The sequence below is a fragment of the Anolis carolinensis genome, chromosome 4 (genome assembly GCF_035594765.1).
Source record: "Anolis carolinensis isolate JA03-04 chromosome 4, rAnoCar3.1.pri, whole genome shotgun sequence".
NCBI lineage: Eukaryota > Metazoa > Chordata > Lepidosauria > Squamata > Dactyloidae > Anolis > Anolis carolinensis.
In genome coordinates, this window is record NC_085844.1 from 74,194,268 (window position 1) to 74,207,762 (window position 13,495).

General features: G+C 36.8%; 1 protein-coding gene across 2 annotated transcripts in view; it reads right to left on the bottom strand.

The window, feature by feature from the left end:
• The window catches only part of carmil1 (capping protein regulator and myosin 1 linker 1), a 198,087-nt gene that overhangs the window by 76,922 nt on the left and 107,670 nt on the right, over window positions 1-13,495 (bottom strand). For both annotated transcript variants that reach the window (XM_062980635.1, XM_008108781.2), the window contains exons 12-17: window positions 12,349-12,435; window positions 9,054-9,157; window positions 7,020-7,097; window positions 6,850-6,926; window positions 3,808-3,912; window positions 2,070-2,139 (exon numbers count right to left, since the gene is read on the bottom strand). In XM_062980635.1, the coding sequence (XP_062836705.1) occupies window positions 2,070-2,139; window positions 3,808-3,912; window positions 6,850-6,926; window positions 7,020-7,097; window positions 9,054-9,157; window positions 12,349-12,435 (521 nt within the window). The remainder of the gene's footprint in view (window positions 1-2,069; window positions 2,140-3,807; window positions 3,913-6,849; window positions 6,927-7,019; window positions 7,098-9,053; window positions 9,158-12,348; window positions 12,436-13,495) is intronic.

The window sequence follows — 13,495 nt, forward strand, 5'->3', positions numbered from 1 at the left end:
GTCCAAAAAAGCAATGTCCAATAGGAAATATTAAGGTCCAAAGTTGTAATCCAATAACCGAAACACTCACTTTGCCAAGCAAAGTGAGGGGAGATGACAAGGTCCTTTAGTCCATGAAGCTTGAGCGAGGCTAGGAAATAACTTGATACTTGAAACAAGGCTTGAACGTGGAACAAGGTAACTAAGAACAAGAACAAGGTCCGTGGAATAACTTGATAAATCCGTGGAACAAGGCAAGGATTAATCCTGGGAAACAAGGCAAAGTCCGTAGATAAACAAAGGCTGGGAAGCAAGGCGAAGGCTGGATAGCAAGGCAAGGCTTGAGCAGGAGCGAGGCTTGAACCGGAGCGCGCTGTCCAGACACAACTCGCTCCGTAGGCTGACGAATTGACTCCGCGAAGTTACTACGCGGGTAAAACACCTAAATAGAGTCTAGCTTCCCGCCGAAGCAGTTCTCTGGGAATCAGAACCGAAAGCTAACTCTGAGACCAGATGTGAGACTCCCCAAAGATTCTCACGAGAAGCAGTCTTAATTGGCCACATTCTTAGCTGCAATCCTCGCACTCCTGCGCGAAGCTGAATCCAAACTTCTCTGTTGTTTACAAAACTCCCGGCGCAAGAATACGGGAGAAGTAGGCTCTGGGCTTGTTTGACATACTTCTGGGAGACAACTTTCTCGCAGGTGCAAGGTTCCCAGATCTGCCTGGGAAAGATCTGGCTGAGAGGAATCCAGTTCAGACTGGGAAGGTAAAAAACCCAAGTTTTCATCTTCATCAGGAATTACAATGTCCTGAGCAGGACTACAAGGCCCATGGGTCATCACAAGACGTTTCTTTGGGAGGCTTTTCTCATGTCCCCGTATGGGAAGCTGGAGCTGACAGATGGGAGCTCTCCCCACTCCCCAAATTTGAACTGGCAACCATTTGGTCAGCAGGTCTGCCAGCACAAAGTTTTAACGTACTGTGCCACTGGGGGCTCCCAATCTCAATGTAAAATTAGGAATTTGCTAAGTCCTCTAATACAACTGTAGGGTAGTATATGATAGAATCACTTGTAGGACCTAGTAAATTCCTAGAAAAATATTTTTCCTGTGTGTTAGTAAATGAAACAACAGATATGAGTTCTGAGGTTACCCGGGGGAAAGGGGTTGTTTCTTATTGTAGCTCCATACTAACATCTAGTCAAGCCAATTGCTATTCTTTTAAAATATGATCCTTTTTGCAGTGTATTCTGCAGCTAAGCAACAATAAATAGAACTACAGCAATGAAAAGAGGGCTGAGAAAAAGAATAAATGTAATGGATAGGCAGGAAAGTGGACTTGTTTCAGGTTAATAATTAAGATACTGTAAGTAAGGCTTGATGTGTACTTACACAGTGACCAAGCTAATGGAAGCAGGAAGGAGAAAAGCAAATACGTTAGTGCCAAGCAACCAAAATATTAAGCATTTTCTGCTTTAGAAATAGCAATGTAATTAAGCTTTGGTCCAAAGTTAGTATTGTCAGGGGTTTGCTGCTGATAAAAAAAGCCATAGTTTTCTCAAGTTTCATGGAGTAGACTATGATTTTGTAGACTGAGAAATGTCTGAGCCACCAATGAAGGAGAGAAGAAACGTTTGAAAGTTCAGGTTATAATAATGGATTTTTTCAGGTTCGGTGGTTATTAATACTGGAGTCTTTCAGTCTCTAGCTTAGACAGTATAGGATTGGCAGTGCAAAATTCTGAATCACTCAAAGCAACTGTTAATAATAGTAGCTAACTTATAGTAACACTGACACACACCAATGAACAGAGAAATCAAAATGGAATAGAACAAACATAAAGAGCTTTCTCAGTTTTACCCATGACATTGTACATGCTGACCGCTTTTTCTCATTGTAGATTAGTACATAAAATCAAAAACTTTATCCAGATCTCCATTGCTTCATAACAGATTGCTATGCATTACTGCTATTCAGAAGAAAAAAATCGTTTTTCAATACAATGCTACAATACAAATTACATGAACATGTTATATTTACAAGGAACAACAATATAACTATTATATTATAGGCAGTGAATATTTCTTACTTCACAGCTACTCAGATCTAGAAACACCTCCTTCAAATTTTGGTTACAAGCAAGACCCAACAGGAGAGCTCTGAAAAATAAACAGACCTATTATAGAACACCAGAATGGAGAATGCTAATCAGTAAGCTAGAAAAGTTATTTTAATGATACTGCTATTTTTGAAAAGCACCTGAAATGTCAATTTTTAACAATATTTAGAAAGCAGCAGTAAATGTGGCTTCAATTATGGAGACCCCACAGGCCCCTCACTTCGTCTGTCCTTACTTTCCACATGTTTTCCCCAATATTTTATGACTTGCAAGTGGAGACAAGTTAATGGCCTCTGCATAGAGAAAGTCATTAGTGAAAGCTATTGATCCCCTATTGATGCAGGCCAAAATCCCATTGGCTTTTTTAGCTGTGATGCGGCAGCTAAAAAAGCCAATGGGATTTTGGCCTGCATCAATAGGGGAATAACGTCTAGATCCAGGGAAGTCATGCTCCCCCTCTATTCTGCCTTGGTCAGACCACACCTGGAATACTGTGTCCAATTTTGGGCACCGCAGATGAAGGGAGATGCTGACAAGCTGGAAAGCATCCAGAGGAGGGCGACTAAAATGATTAAGGGTCTGGAGAACAAGCCCTATGAGGAGAGGCTTAAAGAGCTGGGCATGTTTAGCCTGCAGAAGAGAAGGCTGAGAGGAGACATGATAGCCATGTACAAATATGTGAGGGGAAGTCATAGGGAGGAGGGAGCAAGCTTATTTTCTGCTGCCCTGCAGACTAGGACACGGAACAATGGCTTCAAACTACAGGAAAGGAGATTCCACCTGAACATCAGGAAGAACTTCCTCACTGTGAGGGCTGTTTGGCAGTGGAATTCTCTCCCCCGGACTGTGGTGGAGGCTCCTTCTTTGGAAGCTTTTAAGCAGAGGCTGGATGGCCATCTGTCGGGGGTGCTTTGAATGCGATTTCCTGCTTCTTAGCGGGGGGTTGGACTAGATGGCCCATGAGGTCTCTTCCAACTCTACTATTCTATGATTCTATGATTCTATGAAAGCTAGAAAGCAGAAGGAGTACATGTATCTGAAGTGCCTTCAAACTATTTGATGAAACAATATGTTACAACACTTTGTTTGAATATGTGTTCTTTCAAGTTGCCTGTCAACATATGGCAACTCCACAAATTTCACAGGGCTTTCTTTAACAAGGAATACTTAGAGGTGGGTTTGCTAACAACTTCCTCTGAAAAAGAGCCAACAGTACCTGGTTTTCATTGGTGGTCTCCCACCCAGGTACTAACCAGGGCTGACTCTGCTTAGCTTCCAAGATCAGATGGGATCTGGTGTCTTTAGGGTATTTAGGCCACCACCTAGCCTTTTTCTTCTAACCCAGACAACACAACATTATATAATACCTAAACACTTGTTAGCCATCTGTCTTCATCCATAAGAATACTTAAGGTGGTTGTAATACTTTAACCTCTTTAACAATTTGCCTGATTCAGATCTAAATACAACATTGCTTAGATGTTAATCCTGCTCTTCTCTATGTGCCCTGACCTCATGACCCTAGGTCAAGGACAAGCATGTTCAAATATGCACTGGATTTCCCACTTTTGCAAGGTACTTCTGTAAGTCTGAATCTCATGTGCAGAGGGGTCCACTCCTATGACTTTTTACCTATCTATAATATTTCACAGAAAAATATCACCATGCAATAAAAAGAAAACTTATCCCCAAAAGTACAGTCACTTACTTTAGAGGTTCGGGAGACAGTTTAGTTCCTGAAAAGTTGATCTGAGTTAGAGAAAAAGAACTGCTGAAAAACTGTTTGAATGACGGAGGAACTTCTTTGCCCTTTCTGGAGATAAAAATACAGAGAATTATTCAACACCCCAAATCTCTCAGAGATAATCTATAAATGCTGCTAGAATCTGTTGCTATTGTTTATTTATCCCCACTCATACTTCTGTGGTTTTCTTTTTACAATCCAAAGAGACAGAACTACTATCAAAGTAGTATAGTAACATTCAAAAATCACTACAAAACTCCTGGGATCAAGTAGCATCACCTTCTGAAAAAATAAATAAATCTGTATTCTCAGCCCATTTGGAAGTGTACAGGGTTACACAACAAAGATAAATAAAACTCTCATAAAAAGGTAGCAGTCTTCATTTGACATTTCTGTTCCTCATAAGGAACATTTCAAAAAGGTAAATCTTATACACAGATGTGCTATCTGAATCACATGTGAACCTACAAATTCTTCACTTAGCCCTTCTGCATAATGCTATGTTTTTTGCTCTTAGACTGTTAGAGTAACAGATGTATTTTTAAAACTGCATCTTATGCGTTGTTTACCTAACAAAATGGTAAGAATTAAGGTTTTGTATTGTTTTTATCCAAAATGTCTCTTCGAAAAACTATGATCTTGAAATATCCCTGAAAAGGAAGTAACCAGCACTTAGAATTGTACATGGAAATGAACTGATAGCCAGTAAAGCTGTGCCAACAAGGAAATTATGAGTTCTCTGTAACAAGCCTTGTTTAGCAGTGTGCCTCCAGCATCTTGGACCCACTAAAATTACAGAGTGTGTTAAAATACTGTATATACTCGAGTATAAACCGACCTGAATATAAGCTGAGGCACCTAATTTTATCACAAAAAACTGGGATAACTTATTGACTCGAGCATAAGCCAAGGGTGGGAAATGCAGCAGTCACAGGTAAATTTCAAAATAAAAATAGATACCAATAAAATTTCATTAATCGAGGCATCAGTAGGTTAAATGTTTTTGAATATTTACCATATTTCAAAGAAAAGCAATAAACTAGCTCTATAAGTGGAAAAGTAGGGGCAACAAAAACAATATGGTATCAACAATAACCTAATAATAATAATAATAATAATAATAATAATAATAATAATAATAATAATAACAATAATAATAATAATAACAACTTCATTTGAATCCCACCCTATCTGCCCATGGGGACTCAGGCCGGCTTCCAACATAGTAACAGGCAAACATTCAATGCTTATATAAACAATGCAGAGCTAGATATAGATCTATAATTATCGATACTAATTTCACATATGCATTTCCCCCTGAAACGTTTGCAAATCCCTCTGTGTGTGTGTGTATTTCCCCTACAATATTTGCAAGCCCTATCTATCTATCTATCTATCTATCTATCTATCTATCTATCTATCTATCTATTCATATCTATCTAGACTTGTCTATATATATTTGTGTGTTCATTTCCCACCTGTAATATTTCCAAGCCCTATATACAGGTAGGTAAGAATATATTCATATCTATCCAGACATCTCTCTTTATATAGATATTTGCAGAGACTTGTAAACATATGAGGGTAAATTCATATATAAAAATAATGTATATGTATGGCTACATACAGGTACATGGATCTATATGTATAAAGGATTTGCAAAGACCTGCAAACATATGAGGGGAAATTCATATATAAAATTAATGTATATACAGTAGATAGATACACATATAAAGGTACACAGAGATTGCAAAAGCTTACAAAGGGTTAATGCTTATATATCTGTAGGAGAATTTAACAAGTATTTCAGGGGGAAATGCTTTCATAAGATTAATGAATATATATTTTTCTTTTTCCTGAGTTGCAAGGGTGTCTCTCTTTTCAAAACATTCCCTTGATTAAGAGCGAGGGAGGTTTTGCAAAAGTAAACACACTGATAAGGGAGAAGAGAGAAATAGATCACATACTGCAAGCAATAGCCTGCAGACTCTGTTGCTGGCCTTGACCTTGACCCGATTATAAGCTGGGGGAGGCTTTTTCAGCTCATAAATAAGGGCTGAAAAACTCGGTTTATCTTTGAGTATATATGGTAATACACGTAAGATTACTATTAACACTAGTGATATTATGTAATATATACTAGCTTGGATATTTGCTTTGAAAACACCATATTCTAAACTGGCAATCGAGAAAATAAAATACACCTACATATTATTTTAGTTGTATCCAGTTCTTGAAAGTCCTAGATTTCCTGTAGACACACTTTCCTTTCTTCTTAATTCTTAAGAGTCTGCAACATGATCTGAACATAACCACCAATGGTGCATCTACACTGTAGAATTAATAAAGTTTTACATTACTGTAACTGTCACGGCTCAATGCTATAGATCATGAGAGTTGCAATTTGATTAGACACCAGTATTTATGGCAAAGAAGGCTGAACACATTGTAAAACTAAAACTCCCAGGATTCCATAGTATTGAGTCATGGCAGTTAAACTGGTATCAAACAGCATTAGTTCTACAGTGTAAAAGTACCCCATGTTGGCTATGCATGGAAGCTACATCCTCTTGTAAACTATTACAAGAACCTGCAACACTGCAGTATAACCAGTATGAAGAAAGAAAACCAGTACAGCTAACTGGCAGCATGGGAAATGAAGCAACAGACTAAGATTGAAGGAGAAAGAAAAACGGAGAAGAACAAGAGCACTGAATGTATTCTCAACGGTCACTTAAACATTTGTTTATTTTCAATATTTTTGAAACAGAACACAAAACAAGGTAAGCAGATTGATAAGTTTCCCAGACAATTCTCATGGCAGGGAATGGGAATTCTTCTAATACCTCTTGTAGTAAGGAGAATGGCAAATATATAACCAACTATGCAGACACACAAGATAAACATCAGAATAAAGGACAACAGGGAAAGTTACAGAAAGAAAAACATTTAAAGAGAATTCTTTGAGGATAGAATGATGGAACAGGTAGTATTTTGAATGCTAACCTGTGAGAAAAAACTGTCCTGGACACATTTAGAGTAGCAAGATGCTGAAGGCAGCCATGAAGAAGTGCTCCACACATCTAAATGATAATGAGGAAACCAGTTAAGTCTGGAATAAAACTAATTTGGAATGAAAAAGCTGGAGTTCTAGTTAGAGAAATAAATAAAAATACCATGTCCAATGGGCACTCTGTATTGGATAAATCCAGATGAACAATGGCATTTGGTTGAGCCAAAAAACTATACAGGAACTATAAGAGAGAGAGAGAGAGAAGTATTATTTTCATACACAATTTGAAATTATCTGTATGCAAAGACAAACATTTTTCAAAGATACGTGTCATATTTCACCCTAATAGATATGACATCAAGCAGGACTTAACACACACAATATCTTGTTAAGTGCTGTGGGGGAGAAGGGGGTGGGATCTGCCTCTTCAGATCCAATATGGTCTTGACATTAATGCCTATATTTTAAATAATCAATACATTCTATTTGTAAGCATTTTAAATTTATAAACAGATTAGCCTCCTTTCTGTCAAAAATCACAAATCTCCCTAGCCAATTTAAGTTAAACCCTTGCAAAATGACAGCTGTTAATTTGGATTTGAATCTAATAATTCTTTTGGAGCCAGCATACATACTAACACATCTTCCACCCAGAATTATAACTTCCTCAGGCTATTCCAGAAATAATTCCACCAACCTGGAAATCTGAGCTGTATGATGTGCATGCAAGCAAACTGAAAAGAGTCTGACATTGGTCATGTTTTTTGTCAAGATGCACCAATTCAGAGAATAAAAGAACAGAATGACAAATGAAGTGAAGCATCTGCTCTGCTTTCAATTCCATGCAAAGTATTGTTTCCTAACTCTACTGGAGAAATCTTACCAAGGTGAACTTTGATCTACCTCTCTCATCATAGTCCTAGACTAAATAGTAGGCAAATTAAATTACAGTGTAAATGTGTATGGAGAAAAGGGAAATCATCAATCCACTGGGTAAATTTGTTTCATTTTCCAATAAGACAGTGGTTCTTAACCTGGGGTCCCCAGATATTTTTGGCCTTCAACTCCCAGAAATCCTAACAGCTGGTAAACTGGCTGGGATTTCTGGGAGTTGTAAGCCCAAAACATCTGGGGATCCCAGGTTGAGAACCACTGCGATAAGACATACTCTTGATTATTTATGAAGTAAATACAGTTTCATCCATGGTTACTCAAAGTCCTCTCCCTGGAGGGAGCACCAATCTTTCAAGTGACTGTGGGTGGGACAAATGGGGAGGGAGAAATATAACCTTTTGTGTGATATCATTCCATTAGTGGAGACACACAATTAGATGTCATTCTACATCTAATTGTAGAGACAAAGCACACCAGTACAAAGTCCACCAAATAGAGGAAGCAAACATGTCACCCCACAAGCTCCATAAATTACTATCCCCCGTCCAAAAAAACTAGGAATGAATTATTGATTTCTTTGAAGCAGAATAAAAATGATTTGCAATTTGTTTTGTAGTCTATCCATTATAGTAGACTTTCCTGAGCCAGCAATGTTAAAGAGGCTCAGATCAGATTATAACACACTTTTATTATATTTTATTTTAAAAATTCTGTGACAGAAGTTAGAATGCTGGATATCCAGTTTTCTTCACTGTCTCTAGGAAAGTGAGAAAAACAGAAGATGGCAAACAGTGTGATCCCTTTTGATCACACTGAAAAGGCAGTATTGATTAGGCCCATTACAGATTGGAACAAAAGAGAATACACAGAACAAATTCCACTGACATATTGTTTGACCATAGATTTGTCTGAACTACCAGAAGTAAAGATTCTTATATTATTTTATTTTCAACATTCTGTAAGACAGGTTATTGAATGCTGGCTATCCTGCTTTTTTCATAGAATATAGAAAAGAAAGAAAAATGGAAGATGGCAAACACACTCAGGGAATTACCTCTTTTACTCCTATTGAAAAGATAGTATCGATTAAATACATTATGGATTGGAAGCAAGAAGTAATTCAAAGAACAAATTCCACTGACAAGCTCTCTAAAATTAGGTGGCATATGAATCATAAGTTTGTATGAAGAAGTAGTAGTATTTTTTGCTATCCCAGATAAACAACTTGCCCTTGTTTTTCCTTTCTTTCAATCATCATTTAGTTGGTAATCACATTAATTGAGAAATTTAGAAGAGCACCTACTGAAAGATCATCACCCCGAAGAATATTCCCTGAGAGATCAAGGTGGGTGAGGGTTGTAGCTAACAGCTGGTTGGCACTCAGTGACTGTGAAAGGCTGTTCACCCCTGAAATAAAATGGTCAACACTTCAATTTGTTGTGCATGATATAACATATACTTTATGGAGTCTATAGAGCAACACAAATTTCTATGAAAAATATAATAGTGTCCTCTGCATTTCAGTTTTTTTCATATCAGGAGCGACTTGAGAAACTACAAGTCACTTCTGGTGTGAGAGAATCGGCCATCTGCAAGGACGTTACCCTGGGGACGCCCGGATGTTTGTTGTTTTACCATCTGTGGGAGGTTTCTCTCAAGTCCCTGCATGGGGAGTTAGAGCTGACAGATGAGAGCTCACCCTGCTACCCAGATTTGAACTGCTGGCCTTTCAGTCAGCAGTCCTACCGGCACAAAAGTTTAACCCATTGCGCCATGGGGGGCTCTTTTTTTTTTGCATTTCAGTGAAACAACATGAATACTGGAAGTCAAAAGTAATGAATACTGAAGACATAAAAAAAACAATGTGATAAATATCTATACTTCCTACAAGATGATCTTTTTCAGTATTTAAAACCATGTTTTATACAGAGAAAATAAAGCCATGTAATGCAAGTAAAATATCTGCAGAAAGTTGGATTTGGACAAACAATTCATCTGCAAGATCATAAAACTGCCAAACAGAAGACTTCTTAAAAACTGGGAACTATGGGCCTGGAACAGGATCAAGGATTTCATGCCTTGTAATTGTCTAGCTATCTATCCATCCACCCATCCGTCTGTTTATTTTGCAGCTTTCTCACAATATTGGTACCCAAGGTATATCACAACATATTTTTTAAAAAACCCAGCTAGCTATTTAGAGAATTATGACAGAACTAAACAAATTATCACATTAAAACAATCTAAAAACCTGTTAAAAGTTCAAGCAAATAAGCAAGGGAAAAAAATTAGAACATCAAGATTTGGCACAGACAGCTGAAGTGTTCCAATTTCCATCCAACAGACCCATAGGCTAAATGACAAAACCCAGAAGATTGTGAAGCAAAGGGAAAGATTGATGAAAGGTGGCATGAAGGGGCGTTTGCAGAGAGTTCACCATTACTGCAATGTTTTTATGTAAAGTGACTTCATATTAGAAATGGGAGGAGGGGACAGGAAGATATGAAAAAAATGCAATTAAAAGAAATAAAATTAAAAGAGTAAAGGGGATACTCATAAAAATGTACACCGCCACAAAAAAGGAAAACAAACCATTACAATTTATTAAGAAGGTCAAAAACAACTACAGTAGAGTCTCACTTATCCAAGCTAAACGGGCCGGCAGAAGTTTGGATAAGTGAATATCTTGGATAATAAGGAGGGATTAAGGAAAAGCCTGTTAAACATCAAATTAGGTTATGGTTTTACAAATTAAGCACCAAAACATCATGTTATACAACAAATTTGACAGAAAAAGTAGTTCAATACGCAGTAATGTTATGTTGTAATTACTGTATTTACGAATTTAGCACCAAAATATCACGATATATTGAAAACATTGACTACAAAAATGGCTTGGATAATCCAGAGGTTTGGATAAGCGAGGCTTGGATAAGTGAGACTCTACTGTACCAGTACCATTTATGATTATCCTCCTAATATGTCTTTCATTTGTGCTTTTGCTTTATTTGTTTTTATTTGATGATTTTAAATATTTGAGTTGTAATACTCTTGGTTTTGTATGTATACTACAGCTGGCCACCTTGAGCACTATTTTTTATTGAAGAGGCTGTTTACAAATAAATGAATAATCCAATCAAGGTATTTCCTATGAAAAGGTGGAGGAAAAACAATGAAAAGGCTAAGTAAACATCAGAGAACCAACACAATTACCTGACAAAAATATTTTGACCTCTAAAGATTTAACAAAGATTATCCATTATATCATGGAACTACTGGGAAAAGCTTGAACCTAGTATAAAACAGGCTTACCAAACTGGAACAAATTTACTAGAGAAAAATATTAACACATGTAATATTCTGCTTAACACAAGTGCACTGTATAGCTCCACAAGTGTATTTATGTAGGAAGAGGTGATGGTATCAGGAGCTGGGGGACTATTACCATTTGGGGAAAACTGTGCTCACATGCCATTATATTGAAGGAAATTGTGGATCCCTTCTTGTGCAATGAACAGTGCACATATAAACAGTGCAATGACTGGGATGCAATGCCCTAGGAGGATGTTGTCCTATTTTTTAAAAAGCTGAAGAGTTATTAATTAAAATCCAGCAGAATGCCCCATATGAAAAATCTTATATGCACTTTTATAAGTCACAAATAGCAAGTTCTCTTCAAGCAGAAGTAAACTGTCTAGTTATATTTGTTGTTGTCTCCACTGAAAAGGTGTGGAAAAGAGGATGTACTTTTAAAAAACATCCTACTGTGATAAGTTCCTGGGAGACAGGCAAAACCAGTTTCTGCATCTAATCTTTAATTTTAATAAAATTCAGCCTTTGGGGATCTGACAAATCTTTCCAACCGTGGCTAATGCAATGAAGTGCTGTCTCTAAGCCAAAGGAACACTTTAAAAGATAAGTTAGGCAGAAAGCCATAAAGCTTCAAAAGATAAAATAGCTGAAAAATGCTTGTCAGAGAAAAAGAAAACAGAAAGGAACTGGTTTGTAGTTGGAAAAAGCTCTCACACAGAGGCACACAGACGTAAGTTAATAATAATATAGAAATTGCTTTTTCTAGAGGGAGCCATTAGTGGTTTATGCTTGCTGGGACACTGTGAGGCTCTTTTTGTAAAGTATCTTAGTTACAGCATACAATGTTGTGTTGACAAGGAGGCCGGACATTAAGTGAGCAGGCTCTTATTATGAAGTATCATACAAGACATCATGAGACATGACTCTCCAAATGATCTGGAGTGAGTATCAGACTAGATCTCATTTACAGCCTTGTAATGACCAACTGTGAAATTCCTTGTCCAGGACTGCTCTAAGAAATCCAGTGCTATGGAGGCCCAGGGCAACACAGTCCCTTTGGAGAGTCTGGATAAACACTAACTTATAGAAGTTTTTGCAATTCTGTATTAAGTTGTGGACAACTAATCACTGGTCCTTACTGAAAACATCAGAGATGTCATGCAAGATATGATTCAGTGGTATTTTGCATTCTTGCTAGACAGATTGTGAACTACAGTAAACACTTAGATCAAAGAGGCCCAATTGAAGCTTCATGTATCATAAAGAAGTACATTTGTTGAACATACCTTTAGGTGATAATGAGGTTTTAGATAAGTTTAACTGTGTTAGCCCCTTAGGTAGTTTGGCAAACTGAATACTTAGTGAAGACACACCTGTAAAAGAGATTAAAAAAACATTATGAAGAATCACATCAAAATATTTTAACAATATATGGTCTAATATTTACATTATCATCAGGATTGCATTTCCATGTCAACTGCTAACGTGATCTAACTGATACAGCATTAGGTTGGTATGTTAAAAGCAAGGTCAAAACACTGGTCATACATCATTCAAATTTTTGTGACAACTTAAAAGATGAGAAATATTCTGTGATGTACCAGTCTAATATGGCAACCCCCTGGAAACTATTCAAACGATATAGGTCTGCAAAATGGACAGATCTATTACAGTGCTGCTGTGTAAAGACACAGATATAAAGATAATAAAAGTGATACATTGTACTCTTATTATTTAGCAATTATTCATAACTCAACTTTAGTCACTATAATCTCTCACATATTCATTTTAAGAACTATAATATTCTCAACATTCTTTTGCAGGATGCCATAAAAATCCAAATGGTGCAAAACTGATGGATGATCTCTAAACACACTTAATGGAAATGTATTCTCATTGATACCACTTGCTATGATTTAGATGAATCCCGAGGATTTATATTGGATTCAGTGTTGCATGATACAGAGATAAATGTATAATTCACTATTAGTGTACTGATAGACTCAACTTGATACTTATGATGTTGATCACAGAACTTCTTGTTCACTTAAATCTACAGTAAACATGTATACAAATATGCTTCCTTAAAATTTAGGCAGTCAAATTTGGAAAGGAGTAATATCCCTTTTCATAATGGACATATGATTTATATGTTCATAATGAACATATAAATACAACATTTGTAGCCATCTTTATTCTAAACTATTTACTCAAAATCTATGAAATCAAAACAAGCTAGTTTTTATTATATTTATGTGTATCGTAACCACTAAACATTGCTTGATGCACAGTGTAAATGAAGGGACAGCAGCTAGGCAAAGAGGGAAGAGTGTTTCTTGGTCATCTGTGCAGAAAAGATATTTAAAGAGAAATTACCATTGGCAGAGTACTGTATTATGGTAACAAAAGCTCTATGATATTGTACTAATCCTC